The sequence below is a fragment of the Ovis aries genome, chromosome 6 (genome assembly GCF_016772045.2).
Source record: "Ovis aries strain OAR_USU_Benz2616 breed Rambouillet chromosome 6, ARS-UI_Ramb_v3.0, whole genome shotgun sequence".
Classification (NCBI taxonomy): domain Eukaryota; kingdom Metazoa; phylum Chordata; class Mammalia; order Artiodactyla; family Bovidae; genus Ovis; species Ovis aries.
The window spans coordinates 83,992,061-84,018,864 of record NC_056059.1 but is presented as its reverse complement, the minus strand read 5'-3'; the positions used below and the strand labels follow the sequence as shown (position 1 = coordinate 84,018,864).

Below are 26,804 nucleotides of genomic sequence, written 5' to 3'. Positions count from 1 at the left end.
ATCTTGGTAAGGAATATAGTTTTTAATATAATCATAGAGAAGTGAATATGATTTGAATGTCAGGAATAGGAAGGTAAATTAGGCTGAAAAAGCACAGTAAAACTTTGAAATGACCAAGGTTTGGAGTACGGGGAAAGAAATGGTATTCTGCCCAAACCAATGAAAAGGAGGGGAAAAAAAAATCATTGATGTAAAATAACAAGTAAATATAAAGTAAAATGGAAGGAATAAAAAGAACCATATATGTTATACTAAATAAGCATGAATGGATTGAATTCCTCTAGTAAGATAGAGACTAACAGATTTGGTTAAACAATACAAACTGACTTATATATTTATAAGAAACACTTGAAACAGGTTTTAAAATAAAAGATTATCAAAGAATTAAGTAGAGTAATATAAACAGAAGGAAGTAGTGGGGCATTTTTAATATTAGGTAAAGTGAAATTTAAAGTTACAAATGTGAACAGAATAAAGGACTTGTAATAATAAAATAAGCAATTTATGAAGAAAATAGAAAAATCATAAACTACTATGTACCAAACAGCCTAGCAGCTAAAATGTATAAAGAAAAAAAAAAAAAACCTGAGGAAAAGCAAGGAGATTTTAAGCAATACAGTTAGAGATTTTGATAAACCACTTTCAGAATTGGAGAAATCCAGCAAACCAGAAATAAGAAAGAACATAGGAAGTTGATTATATAGCCAGCAAACTTAGCATATAGAACTTTGCATTGGTCAGATAAAATGAGTAGATATGTGTGTATACACAGAAACACATGCGTATATGACTACCCCTGATTAACACATTTCCTATTGGGAACATTTAGATGGTTTTCAATTTGACATCTGTTTTCGGTTCCTATGATAAACAGTACTACTGTGAATGTTTTTATACCTAGATCTTTGCCTATTTTTATGAATATTTTACAAATTCATTTTCTAAAAATGAAATTGCCACCTCAGAGTATTACAATTATAGATATTATCAGATTGTCTTTAGCTTATATTTCTATCATAAATATATGAGAATTTCAGTGTACCTTTAATATCGTTAACCATGAATGTTACCAAATTTTTAAATCTTTCCAATCTAGTAGTTTATTTTTTCATTGGCATTTCTTTAGTAGCCCAAATATGTCTTAAAATTTGTTTGTCTAGAAGCATTCCTGTTCTAGAAAGTAATATCAGTCTTTTCACTGCAGAGTTTTGTCCAACTCAACATATGTGTATATTTTTGTCTGATGTCTTTTACAGTATTGCCCTCCTATACACCAAATGTTCGCAGAACTATGAGAACACGATCAAAACCTTTGGAATACTGGCGAGGGGAACGAATAGATTATCAGGCAAGGCCATCAGGTAAAATTTATGTTCTAATGTCTCAAAATAAAAAATAATAATGATAATTGCTATAATTTATTTAGGTACGTGTTGTGCCAAGAAAGTGAAACTTGCTCAGTTGTGTCTAACTCTTTGTGACCCCATGGACTGTAGCCCACCAGGGGATCTTCTTGACCTGAGGATCGAACCCAGGTCTCCCACATTGCAGGCAGAACCACCAGGGAAGCCAAGTACTGTCTTACATATTTATAACATTACCTTATTTAATCATCATCCTCCAACAGTGTGACAAGAATAGGTTCAAGTCCACGTTTCTCTGATTACTATAGAGATGCTGATTTTTTTTCTCTTTGCTAGCAATTTGAAGTGATTGTGTAGTTTTATAGAGTGTTCCCAGGTGGCTTTCCTAGTGGCTCCGATGGTAAAAAATTTGCCTGCCATGCAAGAGACCCAGTTTCTATCCCTGGGAGAAGGAAATGGCAATCCACTCCAGTATTCTTGCTTGGAGAATTCAGTGGACAGAGGCGCCTGGTGGGCTGCAGTCCGTGGGGTCACAAAGAGTTGGACACAACTGCGTGACTAACACTTAACCCTGATGGCCCAGTGGTAAAGAATCTGCCCGCCAAAGCAGGAAGCCCAAGAGATGCAGCAGGTTCAATCTCTGATTCAAGAAGATCTCTTGGAGAAGGAAGTGGTAACCCACTCCAGTATTCTTGCCTGGAAAATTCCATGGACAGAGGAGCCTAGCAAGCCACAGTCCATGGGGTAGCAAAGAGTCAGATATGATTGAGCATGGAGCACATTATTTTTATACAATCCAATAACATTTCTAATTGCATAAAATGAAACCTTAGATCAGAACATGAGAAAATTTTAACTGGCAAAGATTAAATATTCCCCATTATTATTCTCATTCCATTTTCTTGTCATATTTCTCTACAAAAATTATAGAAGATGGGAAAGAAAATAGAGTTGTATTAAAATTACTTCCTTTTTTTAAATTAATATTTCTGAGACAAGGACTAAACTGACATGTGGATTACTATAAATAGTTCTTTGCTAATCTTTGTGTCTTTCATTTTTTATGCCTCCACTGATGACTATGTTTCAAGCAGTAGAGATCATTCAGTGATGTTTCATCAGTGTGTCTAGATTTAGGATAGTGGTGATGGTTTAGTTGCTAAGTTGTGGTTGACTCTTGGTGATCCCATGGATTGTAGCCCACTAGGATCCTAGATTACTAGAGTGGGTTGCCATTTCCTTCTCCAGGGGATCTTCCTGACCCAGGAATTGAACCGGGGTCTCCTGCATTGCAGGTAGATTTTTTACCGACTAAGCCACCAGATTTAGGATAGTAAAGAGACTTAAGTGAAATTGCTTGCTATTTGTGTTACTTGAATTAGCTGTAGAGTAGTAATTATAATGTATTCTGTGCTTTGAAAAGAAGTGTGCTGTATTAATGTAATGAATTTTGTTTCAAGATTTTCACTTTGCTAGGTATGATAATTTACCTTTTTTGGGGTTAAATTTCAGGAGGATTTGTGATTGGTGGAATACTGTCCCCAGACACAGTATCATCTAAAAGGAAAGCAAAAGGAAACTTGGGAAGAATCATTACAACAGCTAATAGGAAAAGAATCTGTCTTGAAAATGAAGAAAGAAGTATGAACTTTTCCCTTATTTTAAATAACAGTGTTTTGAAAAATAGCTCTTTGCAGATTTTGAAATATACCTCTAAAGGCTTCGGAATATAATAGTACTTAAGGGTCAATTCTCTTTTTAATGTCAACTTTTTTTCAGATTTTGAAAGTAAACTAATTTTATTCTTAAAAAAAAATCATTAATATCATAGTGTAAAACATTTCCACATGGGTAAATTGTACTGTCAAATGAAACTTATCTCTTCCATGCATCAAAGTGGTCATTGATAAACAGGAAGAAATATGCCTCTTCCATTTTCCTTTTCAACTTGTCCTTAGCTCTGTTTCATACTAGATTTTTTTTTTTAATGGAAAACAGTTGTAAATAAATAGTATTTCAGTGGTATCTCTTTTGCAGAGAATAAATTCATGGTAAATCTGAATATACCTCTGGGAGATCCTCTGCAGCCAACAAGGGTGAAGGACCCAGAAACACAAGAGACTGTTCTTATGGGTAAGCTCAGGGTTGATTCTGAGAATGCTTTATTTAACATCTCGTAAGGACAAACTCGGAGAAGGCGATGGCACCCCACCCCAGTACTCTTGCCTGGAAAATCCCATGGGCGCAGGAGCCTGATGGGCTGCAGTCCATGGGGTCGCAAAGAGTTGGACACGACTGAGTGATTTCACTTTCACTTTTCACTTTCCTGCATTGGAGAAGGAAATGGCAACCCTCTCCAGTGTTCTTGCCTGGAGAATTCCAGGGATGGGGGAGCCTGGAGGGCTGCCATTTATGGGGTCGCACAGAGTCGGACACGACTGAAGCGACTTAGCAGCAGCAGCAACAAGGACAAACTGTTTGCTTGAAGGCTGGCTTTTCTACTTTTCCTTTCTCTCCCCAGATCTTTCAGAGCCAAAGTCCAATAGCTAGTCTGATTCAAATAAGTAGCCTGTATGAGGACTACTGTGAGGGAATTGATGGTAGACAACCTCCAGGGACATAGTACCATGCATTTGTCGTAGACAACCTCCAAAGACATATAGTACCATGTATTTGTCCTCTATGATACAAGTGCTACCATCAGGAATGTTGCCTCCTCCAGTAGGATCCAGGCCTTCTTTGATCAGGAGGACACTTGGGGACAAGAGCTGTTGAGGGGGAAAGTGAAAGTTGCTCAGTTGTGTCCAACTGTCTGCAACTCCATGGACTGTAGTCCATGGAATTCTTCAGGCCAGAATACTGGAGTGGATAGCCTTTCCCTTCTCCAGCGGATTTTCCCAAGCCGGGAATTGAACTGGGGTCTCCTGCCTTGCAGGCAGATTCTTTACCAACTGAGTTATCAGGAAGCCTGTTCAGGGGGAATTGTAGCAAATTAACTGGCAGACTCCTGGATACACTCTTATTATGAGATCAGGTAGGGATTGTGGCTGGGTTTAGACAGCCTTTGGTGCTGTGGAGCAAGGACATCAGTCAGACAAATGTCATGTTTAAGGCTGGCATAGGGTCCTATAAGCCTCCTCCTACACTTAACAGGTATTAAAATTTTAGTTTCTAGGATACCATTGGAGGTCCCAAGAGATGGGTTATAGTGTGGTGGAGTTAAGTAGTGGACACTCAGCCATTTCCCAACAAGGCAATATTTACATACAGGAAATATTTAAGTGTTTTAAAAACTGTCATGACTGTACTAGTGAGTACTGAGGACTGTTTAGCCTAAATCAAAAGATAAATATGTCAAAGCAGAGAGACAGTGTTTACACTTAAAATTTTGACTGTGGAATAGGCTCCACTGATAAGTAACAGAGATATTCTATATTCAGTTGTTGATTTGGCTATAGAGGGAAAAGTACAGAGAATATTTTTTTTAGCAAAGTGTCTGATCTGAAAACGTTGCTGTACTGTATTAGTAAAAAAGTTGTGTTATCAAGAATTCATCACTTTTTGTTTCCTGGGCATATGTATTGTCTATATCCTGTTGTCTGTGGGAGTATAGTCAGAAGCTGATGATAAAATGTATTAATTACAGGTCTGGAAAAGTTTGTAAGTAAAAGGGAAATTTAAAAAATGATATAGTAATTTGGGAGCTATAGTTAGAGCTGGTTATTTAGAGCCTCTACCTGATAAATAAAAAGTATTATTACTTAATCAGTCACAAAGGTATTTACTGGCATGATGATGATACATTTGTAGTGTGGCTGTGTTATATTGAACTTTTTAAGGATAAGGAATCTTTTCTTGTCTCTTAGCTGATTTTGTTTTCCATCTGAGTTATTAGAGGGGAAATAATAATACTGCCATGTTACTAATAAATAATAAAATAATACTATTAACAAAGCTTACTGAATGCTTACTTCGTACCAGTGTTTTAAATACTTTATACACATTAACTCATTTGATATTCCCAACTCTAACAAACTATTGCTATCACATTTTATAGAAAAGAAAATGAGATGGAGGATAAGCAACTTGGCTAAGGTCATTCAGCTTGGAAGACAAAGACTTGATGTGACCTTTCTAAGTCCAGAGTCAGTGCTCTTAATCATATCTATCTTTCTAGGACAGGTTTATGTTTTTATTTATGAATGTGTATAAGAGGCTCAGGATTGATCCCTGGTTTGAGAAGATCCCCTGGAGAAGGGAATGGCAACTCACTCCAGTATTATTGCCTGGAGAATCCCGTGGACCGAAGAGCCTGGTGGGCTACTACAGTCCACAAGGTCGCAAAAAGTTGGTTGACTGAAGTGACTTAGAATGCACTCACTTGTGTGTATATGCTATATCAATGAGCAATGTCATTGCTATTACTTTATACTTACATTAATTTTTTCCCTTTAGATCTTATAAGGCCACGAGATACATACCAATTTTGTGTTGAACATGATGAGTTGAAAGTATATAAAACATTGGATACACCGTTTTTTTCTAGTGGAAAATTGATAATAGGACCACTTCAAGAAAAGGGAAAGCAGCATGTAGGCCTAGATACATTGGTGAGTATATTTCTCCATATATTGATGTATATGTTTTGATCTTGGCACAACTCTGAGTTATTGGACTTGATGAAGCATTAAAAATTTATTTTCTCAGAAATGATATTCTGTTACTATAGTACATAGGTAATTTTTTAGTTTTTTTCATCTGTTTAAAGTCAGTCAACCGAAGGCTATTTAAAAGTACTTATTCTGTGCATAGCAGTGTAGCCTTGAGATTCAGAAGTTTAGGGAATGGTCTTAAAAGTATCTTCAAAATTAGATTTGCAAATAAGTCATTAGAATTTTAGAGCTGGAGAGGATTGAGATTAAGTCTAAATCTCATTTCTCTAATCATGAAGTTTAGAAATAAAGAATTTAAAAGACTTCAAAATCATGTAACTGATTAACAGCAGATTGACAACTGGGAGCTAGTTACAACTATTACTTGGGGCTTCCCTGGTACCTCAGCTAGTAAAGAATACGCCTGCAATGCAGCAGACCCCTGTTGGCTTCCTGGGTTGGGAAGATCCACTAGAGGAGGGATAGGCTACCCACTCCACTATTCTTGGATTTCCCTGGTGGCTCAGACAGTAGAGAATCTGCCTGCAATGTGGAGACTTGAGTTCTATCCCTGGGTTAGGAAGATCCCCTTGAGAATGGAATGGCTGCCCATTCCAGTATTCTGGCCTGGAGAATTCCATGGACAGAGGAGCCTGGCAGGCTACAGTCCATGGAGTTGCAAAGAGTGGACATAACTGAGTGACTTTCACTTTCAGTGTATTACTGTGTATAGCAATGTTGGGCTTCCCTGGTGGCTCAGTGATAAAGAATTGCTTGCAGTGCAGGAGATTGCCTGCAGTACGAGAGACATGAATTCGATCCCTGGGTCAGGAAGATCCCCTGGAGAAGGAAATGGCAACCCGCTCCTGTATTCTTGCCTGGGAAATCCCATGGACAAAGGAGCCTAGTGGGCTACAGTCCACCAGGTCACAAGAGTTGGACACAACTTAGCAACTAAACCACCACCACCACCGCCACATAGTATGTAGAATCCAGATCTAAAGTATTTAAAAGTTTTCTTTAATCCAGTCCTAAAATGTTGTAGATCTCCAGGTCGTATTAAAAGAGTAAAAGTAACATATTAAACTAACTGAAGTAATAGATAATCCCTGTGTAGTAATTAAGAAACAGTTAATAATGAAAATAAGCATTATGAAATGTTATCATTAAACTAATAGTATTAATACTATTAATAAGATAGAATGTTGTTATTCCTTTAGGAGGAAGGAATATTGAATATCTAGTAAATATTTGAAAATGTTTAACCTAACATTCAAAGTAATCCATATTAAAAATAAGGCATACTTTATAATTACTGAGTTAGTAGAAATTATTGATTTATAATTTGTAGACTTATAACTATAACCTATAACTGATTTGTAGACTTTCACTTATGAATATCATTTCAGATTTTTTTCCTAGGAAAATAAAAGCTAGGGAACCCTGAACATAGGTAGTTACTTATTTTAACATTGAGAGTAATTTCTGAAATTGGAAACCACTGAAATGTGCTGTGGGAAGAAAATGCTTATATTTATCTTTTGACTTAGTAATGAAATAAACCATTATATATAATAATCTGGAGGAGGAAATGGCAACCCACTCCAATATTCATGCCAGGAGAATCCCCTGGACAGAGGAGCCTGGTGAGCTACAGTCTATGGGGTCTCAAAGAGTCAGACACGACTGAGACAGCTTAGCACACACACATATAATAATCAGTTATATAACACATATTCCAGGTATTGTATGAAACATTTTGAAGAATAGCTGTATTGGAAGGATTTTCTGTCTACAGTTTGGTTAAATGTTTATCCTTAAATGTTAATCTTACAAATTGCAAGATAGAAAATCATTTTTGTTTTTTTCTAAAATAAAAAGTGAAAATGACAGAAATTTGAAGGAACTATAGAAAAATAACATGTTAGTAAGTGATTATAGTTTATTTTTATTTCTTCTAAATATTGACTTTAACTTTTTATAATGAAAATCAGAATTAAATTTTTTAGTAACAGGAGTATTTTTACATTTTTGAAAGAATGAAGTACACTTTTAAATACACACTTTTGAGAAGCAAAAGGGCAAGATGGAGAACCACTAATAAGGGATAAAGTAGCAGTGTTAGATTTATTAAAATCAAACCACAGAGACATTAACAAATTAACTGTGGGAGTTTGTTTTGGAGCTTTCCTAGAAGACAAGGGGATATTAAGAAATGGAAAATATTAAAGTTAGATAATATGGAAGAACAGATAAAAACAGAATCGAGAAGAAACCCAAATGAGCAAAAGGGAGAAATATTTGAAGAAGTAGGCAATAATTGTTTCAGAACTAAAAAACAAAAAGGGGGACACCACATGCTTAAAGGAACCAGAGTTCCTCAAGAAATGTCTGATCCCAGGCCTGGGACTAAGCTTGGAATATTTTATCATACCCAATAGCAAACTATCAAAAACCATTAGAATTGCTTTCTCTGGACAAAGATGTGAAAACTTGAGTATCAATAAGAATAACTTCATTGGGTTGATAGATATCAATTATATCTAAATCCATGAATTTGTAAGACTACTACAAAAAGGAAAACTTATTTCATTGCTGTTGGCAAATACTGTGATACCAACTCGCTTTAACAACAAATATGGCAAATAAGGGGAAATAATTAAACATTTATTCTGCTGTTCTCATATAAACTGTATTACTAGGTAACCAAATAATAGAGGAAGGAAAGTTTACCCTTTTAGAAATATTCCAGTTAATAAAAGAAGGAGTGTTAGGATGGAGTCTTGCCATTTTACAACACCCAATAAACTGTTGGATGTAGCATCATCATACACTAACATCTAAAAAGAACACAGCCATACATTATGTGCCTCCTATGGAAGAATACAACACTGCATAAGAAGTAGTCATGTCTTCCCCACCTCCTTTAAAAAACAAAACAAAACCTGCACATAACACCACCTGAAGTTAAGTCCTTGGATCTAACAACCAATTTATAGAAAATAAAGAATAGCAGACTTTACAAATGACACCCTGGGCCCAGCAAAATCCAGCTGTGTAAAGATTTTTAACACAAATTTTGCTGCTTGATTTACTTACTAAATAAGATGCAAGGAATAAAAAAGACAACCAAGTGGAATGTACAGAGATCAGAGTTCTCAACCATGGCACTATTGTTTGTTATCCTGTGTCTTGTAAGATGTTTACAAGCATCTCAGGCCTCTCTGCACTAGATTCCAGTAATACTCTAGTTGTGACAATTAAAAATGTCCACAGACAGTGCCAATTGTCCCCTTAGGGGCAAAATCACCCCCAAATTGAGAACCATGCCATAGACTGAGTGTTTTAAAAGATAGATCAAGCACTGACAATAGATCAAGCACTGACTCTTAGTTATCCCAATTGAGACAAACCCTTATTTCTTTTTTTTTAAACAAATGAAAAAGAAGATATTAATTTAATCAAATAAAATTAATAGCTCTTATTCAAAAGACTACAAAAAAAGCTTAAGCAAAGAAAGCTTAAGCTAAAACTAGGACAAAATACTTGCTATAAAGATAACCAACAAGTGTTTAGTATCCAGAATGTAAATGTTTTAAAATTTCAAAGAAAATGATAACTCAGTAGGAAAGAAGATATGTTATTGAAAAAAAAAAATTTTACAGAAGCAAAAACATAAGAAGCAAATAAACATGTACTAAAAATGCCCATACTCTGAGTGAAAAACAAATCAAGGTGTTATACATTCAATCTATTTCATTTATATAAATTCAGAAATATACAAAATTAAAGTTATTTTTTAAAGATCCATTTTTGCCTGGTAAGAACTGTAATGAAAACAATAGAAAAATAAATATAAAATTCAGGACAGTGTTTATCTCCGTGGACATTTACAGAAATGGGAGAGGTATGCTTAGAGAGCCAAATTGAATAGATAAGCAAACAACATTTAGAAATGTATACTTGACCTGGAGTACAGTATGTTACCTTTTTTTTTTAAAGGCTATTTTTGGTATATAATAAAAATATTTCCTTTATTAAATTATAAAAGTACCTTTAGAACTACTTTAAGAACTTTTTTTTTCCTTTGAGGGAGTATATTGTAGTGACTAAGAACATGGATTCTGGAGTCAAAGTACCTGAGTTCAAATGCCTGCTGTTCCATTTACATTGTGACCTTGGAAATTTACACTGTTCCATGCCTCATCATCTTCATCTGTGAAAAGCTCTTAATATAGTGCTGTCTCACTGATAGATGCATACATTAAATGAATAAAAATGAAGTGCTTAGAATAGTGGTTTGCATAGTATGGGTACTATATAAGCTCTAGCTGCTCTTTTCCTGGTATTTTAGGCTCATTTTACAAAAGTGGTAAGAAAAGGAGGAGCAGGAGGCATAATTCTCTGAAGCAAATATTCTTGATGGCTTTATCTCAGAATTTGAATATCAAAGGTTGAGGGCCCTACATTTTGTATTTAGTTGTCAAAATAAAACATTATTGTCAAGTGGTATCTCTGTAAAATGTAAAATTTGCCCTGCTTGACTATGGAAGCCTGTACAATTGAGCACTACATTTATCCTCTTTTGCTTTCTTAATGTTGATGCTTTAAATGTACTTTTTTTAAAAAACAATTTTGTTCTCTTAGATTCCTCAGATTGTTACATATAGCAAGCATGTAACCTTTATAGAGTTATACATAAAACCTAGCTACTCTTCTAATATAGCAAAGTGATGTTCTTTACAATAGTTTTGAATTAAAAAAACAGTTCAGTTCAGTCGCTCAGTCGTATCCGACTCTTTGCGACCCCATGAATTGAAGCAGGCCTCCTGTCACATTGCCAGGCTTCCCTGTCCATCACCAACTCCCAGAGTTCACTCAAACTCACATCCATCGAGTCAGTGATGGCATCTAGCCATCTCATCCTCTGTCGTCCCCTTCTCCTCCTGCCCCCAATCCCTCCCAGCATCAGAGTCTTTTCCAGTGAGTCAACTCTTCGCATGAGGTGGCCAAAGTACTGGCGTTTCAGCTTCAGCATCATTCCTTCCAAAGAACACCCAGGGCTGATCTCCTTTAGAATGCACTGGTTGGATCTCCTTGCAGTCCAAGGGACTCTCAAGAGTCTTCTCCAACACCACAGTTCAAAAGCATCAATTCTTTGGCGCTCAGCCTTCTTCACAGTCCAACTCTCACATCCATACATAACCACTGGAAAAACCATAGCCTTGGCTAGACGGACCTTTATTGGCAAAGTAATGTCTCTGCTTTTCAATATGCTATTTAGGTTGGTCATAACTTTCCTTCCAAAAAAACAGTAAATAATAACAAAAGAAATTTCTTGTATTAGTTTTCTGTATTACTGCTTTACTTAATTGCTACATAATTTAAACAACATTCATGTATTATCTCACAGTTGTAAAAGTTAGAAATTGAGTGAGCTTGACTGAGGTCCCTGCTTAGAGTATCACTAGGCTAGAATCAAAATCTGAATTCCTCTCTGAATGCCCTTAGAATGAATCTGCTTTCAAATTCATTCAGTTTGTTGGCAGAATTCAGTTACTTGTCATTGTAAGACTGAGGTTCCTGTTTCTTTACTGGCTGTTGGCCAGGGTGTCTAGAAATAGCTTACACTCCTTGGTTCATGGTTGTCTTATCTTCAGCACTAGCAACAGTGAAAGTACTTTTCATGCTTCAGATTTCTCTGACTTCTCCTCTGCTTCATCCTCCCCCTCTACTTCTAGCAGGAAAGTTATCCACTTTCACGTAAGGTTTATGTGATTAGACTGGACCGTTATTCTGCCTTCAGTGTGTACTTCAAGTTTTTTGGAGTACAGATGTTGTGGTATTACAATTTGAAAATGAGATTTTAATTTTTAATTTTACAGGTTTTTTATGTTAATCTTGGTTACCTTTTATGTACCTTACATGAAACACCTTATATAGTAACAACTGGGGATTCATTCTATGTTCCTTCAGGTAAGAGTAATTAAAAACTTTTTCTTTCACATAGTTAAATACTTGTATAGTTGCTCATGAACACCATGAAAATGGAAACCACAATGGTCAAAATGAAGCATGATGCAACTGATGTCAAACATTTTGGTGCATACTGTAATTTTTTTGTTTAGATAAATGTTGGTATATTAGTATTTTGATACATGAAAATTGAATGAGTTGCTAATTGCTGAATATAAAAATACTTAGTTAGGAGATATGTTGTATCCAGCATGGAAGTAAAATTATTTCCCCTATGTTATTGCAAAGACATTATGTAATCAAACAATTTTTAGTTGGTTATTTTAAACATACAGAATAGTGTCCTTCATCAGCTATTGAAGAGCAAAAGTCTTTGAAGGTAGGAATTTTAATCTGTTCATTCAATAAATGTGATTAAGAGTCTACCAAATAGTGCTTTGAAAATGGGATACATAAATGAACAAACAGGCAAAAATCCCTGCCCTTATGTAGTTTACATTCTAATGAAAAAACAAAGCTATAATAATAGCTAAGTTTATATAGTCCTTTATGTGTGCCAACACTGTTGTGAACAGTTTAAACTCATTAACTAAGTTAATCCTAATATGTATGAATTTCTAATAAGTCTAATAAAAGTCACAGGATTGTACACAGCACTATAAATGTGCCTTATGTGCAGCTGTCCATGTGTATTTTGCATTTGCTGTTACTTATTATTTAATTCATTTGAGTTACATTTGCTGCCTTTTAACTTTGAAATTTTATTTTATATTTATACTTTTTTACTTATCTTTTATAAGTATCTTTTATACTTATTTATATATTGTCTATATCTTGTATAGAGGAATCCATAGTGGTTTCAAAGACCTAATAATTGTGTTCAGTAAGTTAGACAGACAAAGATAGGTACCGTTTGTTTTCATTTATATGTGGAATCTAAAAAATAAACGAATAAAACAAAGCAAGAGCAAGAGTCATAGAGAACAAACTAGTGGTTACCAGCAGAGAGAGGGATAAAGGGAAGGGACAAGACAGATGAACAGTAATGAGGTACGCACTACTAGGAAAAAATAAAAAGATACTAGGATGTAATGTACGGCACAAGGAATATAGAAAATATTTTATAATTTTATATGGAGTATAGTCTACAAAAATAATTGAATCACTGTTGTATGCTTGAAACTAATATAACATTGGAAGTCACCTAAATCACCTATACTTCAATTAAAAAAAACAACAACCCTAAAACATGATTGGGCTCAGGAGATTTTTTTTTCCTTCCTACACCTTTGTCTAATTTGTTTTTATATTCATTATTAGAATGATAGGAAGTTTGTGTTTTTTGAAGCTTTATCTAGATCATAGGTGGTGGTTAACTATTAGATTTTTCAGTTTGTACAATTAGATAAGAGTTATTTGAGGTTAGATGAGTTAATTTTTTTGACACTATATATCGTAACTGACATAATGATGACTAAATATTTAATCAAAAGGAAATGATTCCTATGGAAGTAATTTTTAATTTTCTTATTTTATTTCTAGGTAATTATTACAACATCAAAAATCTCCTGAATGAGGAAAGTGTTCTTCTTTTTACTCAGATAAAAAGTTGAAAGATGAAGCAAAGTTTAAGTGCATGTGTATATATATAAACATACATACATATAAAACACATTGTGCAGTTGAGATGTATATATTTGTAATTGTTAAGTTTTAAAGTTTCTGTGTTGTATATTTGTTTCCGTAAACATCAAACTTCCATGTGTATCTTCTAATTTTTCCACAAATATGCATATAACCTGTAGTGATGCCCATATTCAGTTTTTAATAACATGAAAGGAATACCAAACACTGCTCTTGGGGATATACAGACAAACCTCGGAAATGTCATGGGTTTGATTCCAGACCACCACAATAAAGCAGATATTGTAATAAAGTGAGTCATGAATTTTCTGATTTCCCAGTGTATATAAAAGTTATGTTTACATTATGCTATCATCTGTTAGCTGTGCAATAGTTTTATGTCTAAAAATTAATGCATATACCTTAAGGAAGCTAACCATTATTGATTCCTTCAGTGAGTCGTCATCATTTTTCTGGTGGTGGGTCTTGGCTTGATGTTGATGGCTGCTGACTGATCAAGGTAGTGGTTGCTGGAGTTTGGAGTGGCTGTGGCAGTTTTTAAAAATAAGACAGCAGCTTTTTTCTAGTTACTGTGGCATGAGGCATCATGAGCAGTGAAGTCTCCTGTGACACCCTGTATGAGACAGTGCAGGAAGTCCTACATGGGAATCAACACAAGTGCCAAAATGTTCTGGAAATGGTGGATCTTCAGATCAGCCTGAAGAACTGTGACCTCAAAAGGACAAACACTTCTCAGCACTGTCAGGCTTAAGTTCATTCCCCTTACCAAGTTCTCCATATATGTTCTGAGAGACCAGCAGCACTGTGATGAGGCTAAGGCTGTGGATAAATCTCCCACATGAATATCAAGGCACTGAAGAAACCTAAGAATAGAAAACGGGTCAAGAAGCTAGCTAACAGTATGACTTTTTGGCTCCAGAATCTCTGTTTAAGCAGGTCCCACAAATCCTGGGCCATCGCCTGAATAACATTGGTGAATTCCCTTCCTTGCTAACCCACAATGAGAACATGATGGCCAGGGTTGAAGACGTTAAGTCCATGATCAAGTTTCAGATGAAGAAGATGCTGTATCTGTCAGTGGCTGTTGGCCATGTGAAGATGATGGATGATGAGCTTGTGTACAACATCCACTTAGCTCTTAACTTTCTGATGTCGTTGCACAAGAAAAACTAGCAGAATGCCCAGTCTTTGTACATTAAGAGCACTGTAGGCAAGCCCCAGCATCTGTACTAAGGCACAGCTTAAGGATACTGCCACCATTAAAAAAAAAAAGACAACAGTGATGAATTGCTGCATCTATTAACTTCCTTTCACAAATGATTTCTCTGTAACATGCCAGTATTTTTTGATAGTTTTCCATATAGAAGAACTCACAAAATTGTACTCAGTCCTCTCAAATCTTGCTGTTCCTTTATCGGTGATAAAACTCTAAATTCTTTGTTGTCATTTTAAACAGTCCTGTCATTTTGACAGTCTTTCTGACATTTCACCTGGAATAAATTCCATGTCAAGAAACAACCTTCTGTTCTCATCCTTAAGCAGCCTTGATCTTAGGATATCTTAGGATATTGTAGCAATTGTCACATTGCTTCAGACTCCACTTTTGATTCTAGTTCTCTTGCTGTTTCCACCACATCTTCAGTTCTTTCTTCCACTAAACTCTTGAACCATTCAGTGATCCATGAGGGTTGTGATCAACTTCTTTCAGACTTCTGTGTTCAGGTTGATATTTTGACCTCTTACCATGAATCACAAATGTTCTTAATGGCATCCTTTCCAGAAGGTTTTCAAATTGTTTTGCTCAGATCCATTGGAGAATTCACTATGGCAGCTGTTGTTCAGTAGCTAAGTTGTGTCCAATTCTTTGCGACCCTATGGACTGCAGCCCACCAGGCTTCCCTGTCCTTCATTTTCTTCTGGAATTTGATCAAACTCATGTCCATTGAGTCAGTGATTCCATCCAGCCATCTCATCCTCTGCTGCCTCCTCCTCCTTCTGCCCTCAATCTTGCCCAACATCAGGGTCTTTTCCAGTGAGTTGGCTCTTTGCATCAGGTGGCCAAAGTATTAGAGCTTCACCATCAGTCCTTCCAATGAATATTCATGGTTGATTTCCTTGCTGTCCAAGGGACTCAAGAGTCTTCTCCACCACCACAGTTTGAAAGCATCAGTTCTTCAGCACTCAGCCTGCGTTATGGTCCAGCTCTCACATCCATACATGACTACTGGAAAAACCATAGCTTTGACTAGATGGACCTTTGTTGGCAAAGTGATGTCTCTGCTTTTCAATACACTGTTTAGCATCTTGATACACAGTGTTCAGTTCAGTCGCTCAGTTGTGTCCGACTCTGCGACCCCATGAACTGCAGCACGCCAGGCCTCTCTGTCCATCATCAACTCCCGGAATTTATCCAGACACATGTCCATTGAGGCAGTGATGCCATCTAACCATCTCATCCTCTTTCGTCCCCTTCTCTTCTTGCCTTCAATCTTCCTCAACATCAGGGTGTTTTCAAGTGAGTCAGCTTTTTGCATCAGGTGGCCAAAATATTGGAATTCCAGCTTCAATGTCAGTCCTTCCAATGAACCCTAGGACTGATTTCCTTTCTGATGGACTGGTTGGATCTCCTTGCAGTCCAAGGGACTCTCAAGAGTCTTCTCCAACACCACAGTTCAAAGGCATCAATTCTTCAGTACTCAGCTCTCTTTATAGTGCAACTCTCACATCCATACGTGACTACTGGAAAAACCATAGCTCTGATTAGACGGACCTTTGTTGACAAAGTAATGTCTCTGCTTTTAATATGCTGTCTAGGTTGGTCATAACTTTCCTTCCAAGGAGTAAGTGTCTTTTAATTTCCTGGCTGCAATCGTCATCTGCAGTGATTTTGAAGCCCCCCAAAATAAAGTCAGCCACTGTTTCCATTGTTTCCCCATCTATTTGCCATGAAGTGATGGGACCAGATGCCATGATCTTAGTTTTCTGAATGTTAAGCTTTAAGCCAACTTTTTCAGTCTCCTCATTAACTTCCATCAAGAGCTCTTTAGTTCTTCACTTTCTGCCATAAGGGTGGTGGTATTTGCATATCTGAGGTTATTGCTATTTCTCCCGGCAATCTCAATTCCAGCTTGCGCTTCCTCAAGCCTAGTGTTTCTCATGATGTACTCTGCATGTAAGTTAAATAAGCAGGGTGACAATATACAGCCTTGACATACTCCTTTTCCTATTTGGAACCAGTCTGTTGTTCCATGTCCAGTTCTAACTGATGCTTCCTAACCTCCATACAGGTTTCTCAAGAGGGAGGTCAGGTGGTCTGATATTCCCATCTCTTGAAGAATTTTCCACAGTTTATCGTGATCCACACAGTCAAAGGCTTTGGCATAGTCAATAAAGCAGAAATAGATGTTTTTCTGAAACTCTCTTGCTTTTTTGATGATCCAGCAGATGTTGGCAATTTGACCTCTGGTTTCTCTGCCTTTTCTAAAACCAGCTTGAACATCTGGAAGTTCGTGGTTCACGTATTGCTGAAGCCTGGCTTGGAGAATTGTGAGCATTACTTTGATACACAGTGTAGAGTTGCTATAATAAATTAATTAAAATGTCCAGTTGTCAACCACAAATTGAAAGAAACAGAAAGTGTGAATCGTACTAAGAGAAAGAGGCGGCAATTAATGGAAGCAGACTGTATGGGCCTAGATGATAGATTAGAAAATATTTCAATAAAGGATTAATAGATAAGCTCAAAGAAAAGTAAAAATTTAAAAGTGAGTCAACAAAAAAATACATAAATAACATAATCCATAGAGAAATATAGACTAAATAGTAATCAGATTTAAATTATAGAGTTAAGCATGGCTAAATTAAAAATTATGGGCTCAACAGCAAATAGCGGAGATATTTTGAGATAGCAGAAATCATTTCTATGAAGGTATATCAACAGAAAGTATACAAAGAATTTAAACAGATTGAAAAAATGAACAGAACCCTGAACACCCATGATAAAATTACAAGCATTCCCACAAGTGTAATGGGAGTTGGAGAAAGAGAGGAAAGGGGACACATTTTTTATATTTTAATTTAATGTCTTCTGTCGGTAGTGATTTTTGGAGCTCAGGAAAATAAAATCTGTCACTGTTTTACACTCCTATTTGTCATGAAGTGATAGGACTGGATGCCATAATCTTACTTTTTTGAATTTTGGGTTTCAAGTGAGCTTTTTCACTTTCCTCTTTCACCCTCACCAAGAGGCTCTTCATTTTCTGTCATTAGACTGGTATCATCTGCATGTCTGAGGTTGTTGGTCTTTCTCCTGGCAACCTTGGTTCCAGATTGTGTTTCATCCACACTTTCATTTTGCATGATATACTCTGCATGGAAGTTAAGTAGGCAGGGTAACAGTATACCTGGTGCTGCACTCAGTGTGTCAGTAAATTTGGAAAACTAGTGACCGCAGGACTGGAAAAGGTCAATTTTCATTCAAGTCTAAAGAAGGGCAATGCCAAAGAATGTTCAGACTAACGGACAATTGCTCTCATTTCACATGCTTACAATCAGTCAGAAATGGAATAAAGCATTGCACTTGTCATAGTTTTCTTAGCTGTGGAAATTTAAGCATGAATGAAAGTTAAAGCCCATCTGGCTGTTACCAAAGTTCAACTTATTTGTCTAAATTCACTGAGAACACTTTCTCCTCTGAATTCCAAAACCTTCAATTCTTTGGTGCTCAATCTTCTTTATGGTCCTACTCTCACTTCTATACATGGCTGCTGGAAAAATCATAGCTTTGACTTCATCAGAAAATTGATGGCTCTGCTTCTTAATATGCTGTGTACATTGGTCATAGCTTTCCATAAAAGAAGCAAGTGTCTTTTAATTTCATGGTTCCTTTCACTGTTGGCAGTGATTTTGTACCCCACGAAAATAAAATCTCACTGCTTCCACTTTTTACCCTTTTGTTTGTCATGAAGTGATGAGATTGGATGCCATGATCTTAGTTTTCTGAATGTTGTGTTTCAAACCAACTTTTTCAGTCTCCTCTTTCACCCTCATCAAGAGGATCTTTCGTTCATCTTCATTTCCTGCTGTTAGAGTGGTATTATCTGAATTTGTTCATGTTTCGCCTGGCAGCCTTGATTCTAGCTTGTGATTCATCTACGCTTTCATTTCTCATGATGTACTTGACATAAAAGTTAAATAAGCAGGGTGGCAATCTATAGCCTTGTACTCTTTCTCAATTTTGAACCACTCAATTGTTCTATGTCCAGTTCTAATTGTTGCTTCTTACAGGTTTCTCAGGAAACAGTTAAGGTAGTCTAATATTCCCATCTCTTCAAAAATTTTCCATAGATTGTTGTAATCCACATGGTCAAAGACTTTTGCATAGTCAGTGAAGCAGAAGTAGTTTTTTCTGTAACTCCTTTGCTTTCTCCATGATCTCACAAATGTTGGCAATTTGAACTCTGATTTCTCTACCTCTTTGAAACCCAGCTTGTACATCTGGAAGTTCTTGGTTTGCATATTGCTGAAGCCTAGCTTGAAGGATATTGAGCATAACCTTGCTAGTGTGTAAAATAAGTGCATTGTACAGTACTTTGAACATTCTTTGTTATTATAACCTTGCTAGTGTGTAAAATAAGTGCATTGTACAGTACTTTGAACATTCTTTGTTATTGCCCTTCTTTGGGACTGAAATACAAACTGACCTTTTCCAGTCCTGTGACCACTGATGAGTTTTCCAAATTTACTGACACACTGAGTGCAGCACTTTAACAGCATCATCTTAGGATTTTAAATAACTCAGCTGGAATTCCATCACCTCCACTAGCTTTATTCATAGTGGTGTTTCCTAAGGCCCACTTGACTTCAGATTCCAGAATGTCAGACTAGGTGAGTGACCACACCATCATGGTTATTCAGGTCATTAACACCTTGTATAGTTCTGTGTATTCTTGCCACCTCTTCGTAGTTTCTTCTGCTTTTAGTAGGTCCTTACTGTTTCTGTCCTGTGTCATGCCCATTCTTACACAAAATGTTCCCTTGATATCTCCAATTTTCTTGAAGATATCTCTAGTCTTCCCCATTCTATTGTTTTCTTCTGTTTCTTTGTATTTTTCATCTCAAAAGGCCTTCTTAACTCTCCTTGCTATTCTCTCTGCTATTCTCTGCATTCAGTTGGTTATATCTTTCCCTATCTCTCTTGCCTTTTGCTTCTCTTCTTCCCTCAACTATTTGTAAAGACTCCTCAGACAACCACTTTGCCTTCTAGCATTTCTGTTTCTTTGGGATGGTTTAAGTCAGTGCCTCCTCTACAGTGTTACAAACCTTTGTTGATAGTTCTTCAGATGCTCCCTCTACCAGACTTAATCCCTTGATTCTATTAATACTCATCACCTCCACTATATAGTTATCAGGGATTTGATTTAGGTCATACCTGAATGGCCTTGCTCAAACTCATGAGTTTGAGCAAGCTCTGGGAATTGGTGATGGATGGGAGGCCTGGCATGCTGCAGTCCATGGGGTTGCAAAGAGTTGGGCATGAATGAGTGACTGAACTGAAATGAATGGCCTAGTGGTTTTCTCTACTTTTTTCAATTTAAGCCTGAACTTTGCAATAAGGAGCTGATGATCTGAGCCACAGTTAGCTCCATGCCTTGTTTTTGCTGACTGTATAGAACTCCATCTTTATCTGCAAAGCACATAATGAATCTAACTTAGGTATTCATCATCTAATGATGTCCATGTATAGAATTGTCTCTTGGGTTGTTGGAAAGGATGTTTGCTATGACCAGTGTGTTCTCTTGACAAAACCCTGTTAGCCTTTGCCCTGCTTCTTTTTTCACTCCAAGGCCAAACTGGCTTGTTTTTTCAGGTATCTCTTGATTTCCTACTTTTGCATTATAGTCTCCTGTGATGAAAAGAACTTCTTGTTTTTCTGTTAATTCTAGAAGGTGTTAATAGGTCTTTACAAAACTGGTAATAACTTCAGCTGCTTTGGCATCAGTTGTTGAGTCATAGACTTGAATTACTGTCTTATTGAATGGTTTGCCTCGTAAACAAACTGAGAACATTCTGTCATTTTTGAGGTTGCACCAAATACTGCATTTTGGACTCTTGTTGACTATGAATGCTATTCCATTTCTTCTAAGGGATTCCTGTGCACAGTTGTAAATATAATGGTCATCTGAATTAAATTCACTCATTTCTGTCCATTTTAGTTCACTGATTCCAAAAACATTGATGTTCACTCTTACCATTTCCTGCTTGACCACATCCAGTTTACCTTGATCATTGACCTAACATTCCAGATTCTTGTGTGATATTGTTCTTTAAAGCATCAGACTTTACTTTCACCACCAGATCCTTCCACAACTGAGTGTCATTTCCGCTTTGGCCCAGCCACTTCATTTTTCCTGGAGCTATTAGTGATTGCCCTCCATTTCTCGAGTAGCATATTGGACACCTTCCAACTGGGGGCCTTATCTTCTGGCATTGTATCTTTTTGCCTCTTTACACTGTCCATGGGGTTCTTGGAGAAGGCAATGGCACCCCACTCCAGTACTCTTGCCTGGAAAATCCCCTGGACAGAGGAGCCTGGTAGGCTGCAGTCCATGGGGTCGCTAAGAGTTGGACACGACTGAGCAACTTCACTTTCACTTTTTACTTTCATGCATTGGAGAAGGAAATGGCAACCCACTCCAGTGTTCTTGCCTGGAGAATCCCAGGGATGGGGGAGCCTGATGGTCTGCTGTCTATGGGGTCGCACAGAGTCGGACGCAACTGAAGTGACTTAGCAGCATGGAGTTCTTGAGGCAAGAATACTGGAGTGGTTTGCCATTTCCTCCTTGAGTGGACCATGTTTTGTCAGAAGTCTTCATTATGACCTGTCCATCTTGGGTAACCCTGTAAAGAATGGCACGTAGCTTCATTGAGTATGCAAGCACCTTTGCCAGGCCAAGGTTGTGATCCATGAAGGAGTAGTCAACTATAACATGATGCTTATGTACCATTCTTTTGCCTTTAGTCTAATAGACTCCACTCATTTCCAGAGTTAGTTGGGTCAGCACCCGTGTCTCTCTCACCCCTTCAGTGAAATTGTTTGATACACTTCTAATACAGTTAGATTGTTTTGTCACATCTGCATTCTATCTGGAGATATTCTGACCTAAATCTGTAAACATTTGCATATTTTTATTTAACTTTGTACTGTAAATTCCTATGGGTTTTGATAAATGCATAGTGTCATGTATCCACCATTACAGAATCATGCAGAATAGCTTCAGTGACCTAAAAATCCCCTGTGTTGTGCCTCTTTAACCACCTTCTCCTTTGCCTGAGCCCTAGCAAAAAGTGATCTTATAGTGTCTATAGTTCTGTATTTTTCAGAATGTCATGTACTTGGAATCATATAGTATATAGCCTTTTAATAATGGTCATTTCACTTAGCAATATGCATTTAAGATTCCTACATGCCTTTTGGGGGCTTGATGGATAATTTTCTTTTTTTAATTTGTAAACAGAATTCCATGGTATGGATCCATCAGTGTTTGTTTATCCATTCACCTACTGAAGGACATGTGGTTGCTGCCAGTTTGGGGCAGTTATGAATAAAGCTACTATAAACATTTGAGAGTAGGTTTTGTGTGAATATAAGTTTTCAACTCAGTTGGTCAGCTACCTAGAAATGTGATGCATGGGTTGTATGGTATGATTATGCTCAATTTGTAAAACTGCCAAATGTTGTTTTATAAAACTTTGCCTTAGGATACTTTATAATCTGAAAACAGCTTATCCTTGTTTTTCCATCTATCTTCTCAACCCTTGCATTAATGTTGCTTTCACCATTGGCAACACATACAACATATATTCTCCTTTGACTCTTGCCGGGGTCCAGCCCCAGTGGATCCAGGGTGAGTCGAAGGTGGGGGGACGGCGTCGGCATCTTTGGAAAAATACATATTTAATTACAGATATAGAGAGAGATTAGAAATGGATAGTGTAGTAGGAGATAGTGTGGTGGAGAAAAGGAGGCTGAATCCAGATGGGAATATCAGCCAGGGAAATGGGAGCAAGAAAGAAGCAATATAGGGGAATCAGTCTTTCTGGAAGCTGATCCGATTTCTTTATTTGGGGGTTTGCTTATATACCTTTTGTTACATATAGGGATGAATACAGAGTCACGCGGGGGTCAGCAGTCCTAACCTTTATCAAAATCAGGTGCTTCACATAAATGTATAAAAAAAAGGTCTTAGGGATTTTACATCATCTTCTGGCCATGAGTGAGACCTGCTGACATTTTATGATCCTTTCTTTCTGATAACCAAAAACTTATTTTTCCCAAGGCACCACCCTCCAAAAAAAGTTACATTCCTATAGGGTGAGGGTGTAGTGAGTTACAATCAAGAAAGGAATCTATTTAACCCAAGGTTAACATGATTAATCTTAAAGGTTAATACTTATTTCTCCTATATGCTTAAAGGTTAATGCTTATTTCTCCTATATGCTAGTTATATTCATTATAAAGGCAGGGAACATGGAGATTTAGCAGCAAACATCAGCCCAACAAATGAAAATCCTTTCACCAATGTTCCCCTTAAGATCTATTTAGTCTTAAGATAGTGATAAAGTTACATTTTTACATAGCAAGGACACAGTGATTTATAAGAAAGTACAGTAATCTATTACAAAAGAGAAAATTCATTAACTCAAAAAGTCTAGTAATGCTAATGTCAAAAACTACTGTATTTCCTTTTCTATATTCCAAATACATTGATTAATATATTCCCAGGTGCCTAAGGATATGGAGGCCTGGCGGCAATGGTTGACTCAACAAGAAGAAAAAGCCCTATGCTAATTAAGACTCTCAAAATACTCCAAAACTCTCTGTGCTGTTTATGGTTAAGAGGTAGTAAACAATCATGTGGCAGGAGTATGGATAATCCTGTCACACAAGCTAGTCTGTCAGCAGAGAGGTGTCCCACCCAGAGCAGGGAATTAGCAGCAATTATTGACACAACAAATGAAAAACCCTTCACCAATATAATTCCTAACCAACCCACTATACTAATAATTTCTAACTCCCCAAAAGAATTTGCCTTTAGTAAGTCTAAAACATCTCGTGCCTCTCAGATTGGGAGGCTGTAAACAATCACGTGGCTGGATGAACCTGTGCAGGCAGGCTAGATAACCTTCAGAGGAGTCCGTAAGCTGAAACACTCTTGTCACCCCCAAGAATTTTTATTGCCTTGGAGCTGCACATTTACTCCTCCGAGAGAAACGGTTATGGGCGAGAGCCCCCCGTAAAGTCAGAGGTGTAGGTGAGAGCATAAAACAGACTCTGGTTTGGGGTTAGATGCTCGGGAACAGGGGGTTTCCTGAGGCTTGATCATGCCTTTGCATATGCCAAGCTTCCTTCCTCATGACCTTTGCCATGGGCGGAGTTCCTCACGCTGGCCCCCAGTAGACTCTGTCTTTTATAACCATTACAGCCTTTTACATTTATTATTTTATTTTTCCTCAATATTTTTTTTCTGCCACCTGTTAATAGTTTAGATAAATTCATTTATCTGAGCCTTTTAAAAATACCTATGACTTATCAGCTATTGCAGTGCCTTGCCTCTTTAGTTTCAACCACCCTAGGTTAATAAGACACTCCAGGTTAATTGGATGACAGGAGAATCTTTTTCACTTTTTTAAAAAATTTTATCAAGTTGTAATAGCATCATCTTTTAAGATTTTAAAAAGCTCTGCTGGAACTCCAAAACCTCCACTAGCTTTACTGACAACAGTGCTTCCTAAAGCCCACTTCACATTCCAGAATGTCTGGACTTCACACTCCAGAATGCCTGGCTCTGAGAGATTACACTGTCATGGTTATCCATGTTAAGCCTTTGACTGTATGGATCATGAAAAACTGGAAAACTTAAAGAGATGGGAGTACCAGACCATCTTACCTGTCACCTGAGAACCTGGGATGCAGGTCAAGAAGCAACAGTTAGAACCCCATATGGAACAACTGACTGGTTCAGGATTGAGCAAGGAGTACAACAAGGCTGTTGTTGTCAGCTTGTTTATTTATATGCAAAGCACATCATGCAAAATGGCAGGCTGGGTGAATTACAAGCTGGAATCAAGGTTGCTGGGAGAAATATCAACAACTTGAGATATGCAAATGTTACCACTCTAAAGGCAGAAAGCAAAGAGCCTCTTGAGGGTGAAGAGAGTGAAAAAGCCAACTTAAAACTCAATATTAAAAAAATTAAGATCATGTCATCCAGTCCCATCACTTCTTGGCAAATAGAAGGGGAAAAGTTGGAAACAGTGACAGATTTCCTCTTGTTGGGCTCTAAAGTCACTGGTTCCCTGGTGGCTCGAATGGTAAAGAATCTGCCTGCAATGTGGGAGACCTGGGTTCGAGCCCTGGGTCTGGAAGAGCCCCTGGAGAAGGAAATGGCTACCCACTCCAGTATTCTTGCCTGGAGAATTCCATGGACAGAGGAGCCTGGCAGGCTACAGTCCATGGAGTCGTAAAGAGTCAGATACGACTGAGCAACTAACACTTTCAAAGTCACTGCAGATGGTGACTGTAGCCATGAAATTAGAAGATGATAGCTTCTTGGCAGGAAAGCTATGACAAACCTAGACAGTATTATAAAGCAAAGACATCAGTTCCCTGACAAAATTCTGTATGGTCAAGGCTATGGTCTTCCCACTAGTCATGTATGGATGTGAGAGCTGAACAATAAAAAAGGCAGAGTGCCGAAGAATTGACGCTTTTGAACTGTGGTGCTAGAGAAGACTCTTTAGAGTTCCTTGGAAAGTAAGGAGGTCAAACCAGTGCATCTTAAAGGAAATCAACCCTGAATACTCTTTGAAAGGACTGATGCTGAACCTGAAGCTCTAATACTTAGTCACCTGATGCAAACAGCCAACTCATTGGAAAAGAGCCTGGTGCTGGGAAAGACTGAGGGCAGGAGGAGAAGGGGGTGACAGAGGATGAGATGGTTGGATGATATTCCCGATTCAATGGACATTAACTTAGGCAAACTCGGGAAGATGGTGAGGGACAGGGAAGCCTGGTGTGCTGCAGTCCATGGGGTCATGAAGAGTCAGACATGACTTGGTGACTGAACAATAACAACAACAACAACATTGAGTTGTAATATTAAAAGACTACACATATTTAATGTATACAGTTGATGAGTTTGGACACAATATGCATGCCCATAAATTCACAATAATCAAGGTAATAAACATATCCATCACCCCCAAAAGTTTCCTTATGCCCATTTGTTTTGTGTGGTAAGAACATTTAACATGATATCTACCCTCTTAACAAAATGTTAAGTGCACAGTATAATTTTGTTGACATATTAATAACATGTTGTACAGTATATCTCCACATGTTTATCTTGTATAAGTGAAACTTTATATTCATTGAACAGCAACTCCCTGTTTCACCTCTAAGATCGTGACAAAATCCACTATTACTTCAGATGTCTAATGATTGGAGTCATGTAGTATTTGTCCTTTTGTGACTGGCTTATCTCACTTAGCATAATGTCTTCTAGATTCATTTGCATTGCTGCATATGGAAGGATTTCCTTCTTTTTAAAGACTAAATAGTATTCCATTTTAATGTATATACTATATATTCCTTATCCACTCATCACTGATGGCTCTTTGTTTCCATATCTGGGCTATTGTAAATAATTCTTCAAGGAACATAATTCTTCAAGGAGGGCAGATATCTCTTTGAGATCCTACTTTCATTTCCTTAAGATATATACAAATAAGTGCTGGATCATATGGTAGTTCTGTTTATTATTTTTTCAGGAATTTTATATTGCTTTCCATAGCAACTGCACCATATTATATTCCTGCCAGCAGTGTACAAGGGTTCCAATTTGTCCTCATTGTTGTAAGGCTTGTTGTCTTTTGTTTTTTGATAAAAACAATTCTAAGAGGTGAGAGGTGATACTTCATTGTGGTTTTGATTTATATTTTCTTGATGATTGGTGATACTGAACATCTTTTCATATACTCATTGGCCATTTGCCTTCTTGAGTCTTTTGTCCATTTTTTTGTTATTGAGTTATATGAGTTCTTTATGTATTTTGAATATTAACCTCTTATCAGGCATACATTTTGAAAATATTTTCTCCCATTCTGT

General features: G+C 37.1%; 1 protein-coding gene and 1 pseudogene across 6 annotated transcripts in view; both read left to right on the top strand.

Moving 5' to 3' along the window:
• The window catches only part of CENPC (centromere protein C), a 119,729-nt gene extending 105,801 nt beyond the window's left edge, over nt 1–13,928 (top strand). For all 6 annotated transcript variants that reach the window (XM_060417150.1, XM_060417152.1, XM_060417151.1 and 3 more), the window contains 6 exons: nt 1,257–1,361; nt 2,877–3,005; nt 3,402–3,497; nt 5,820–5,974; nt 11,902–11,992; nt 13,535–13,928. In XM_060417150.1, the coding sequence (XP_060273133.1) occupies nt 1,257–1,361; nt 2,877–3,005; nt 3,402–3,497; nt 5,820–5,974; nt 11,902–11,992; nt 13,535–13,605 (647 nt within the window). In that variant the 3' untranslated portion in view covers nt 13,606–13,928. The remainder of the gene's footprint in view (nt 1–1,256; nt 1,362–2,876; nt 3,006–3,401; nt 3,498–5,819; nt 5,975–11,901; nt 11,993–13,534) is intronic.
• Nucleotides 13,929–14,042: 114 nt separating this feature from the next.
• On the top strand, nt 14,043–25,905 carry LOC132659960 (large ribosomal subunit protein uL1-like; annotated as a pseudogene).
• Nucleotides 25,906–26,804: the final 899 nt, after the last annotated feature.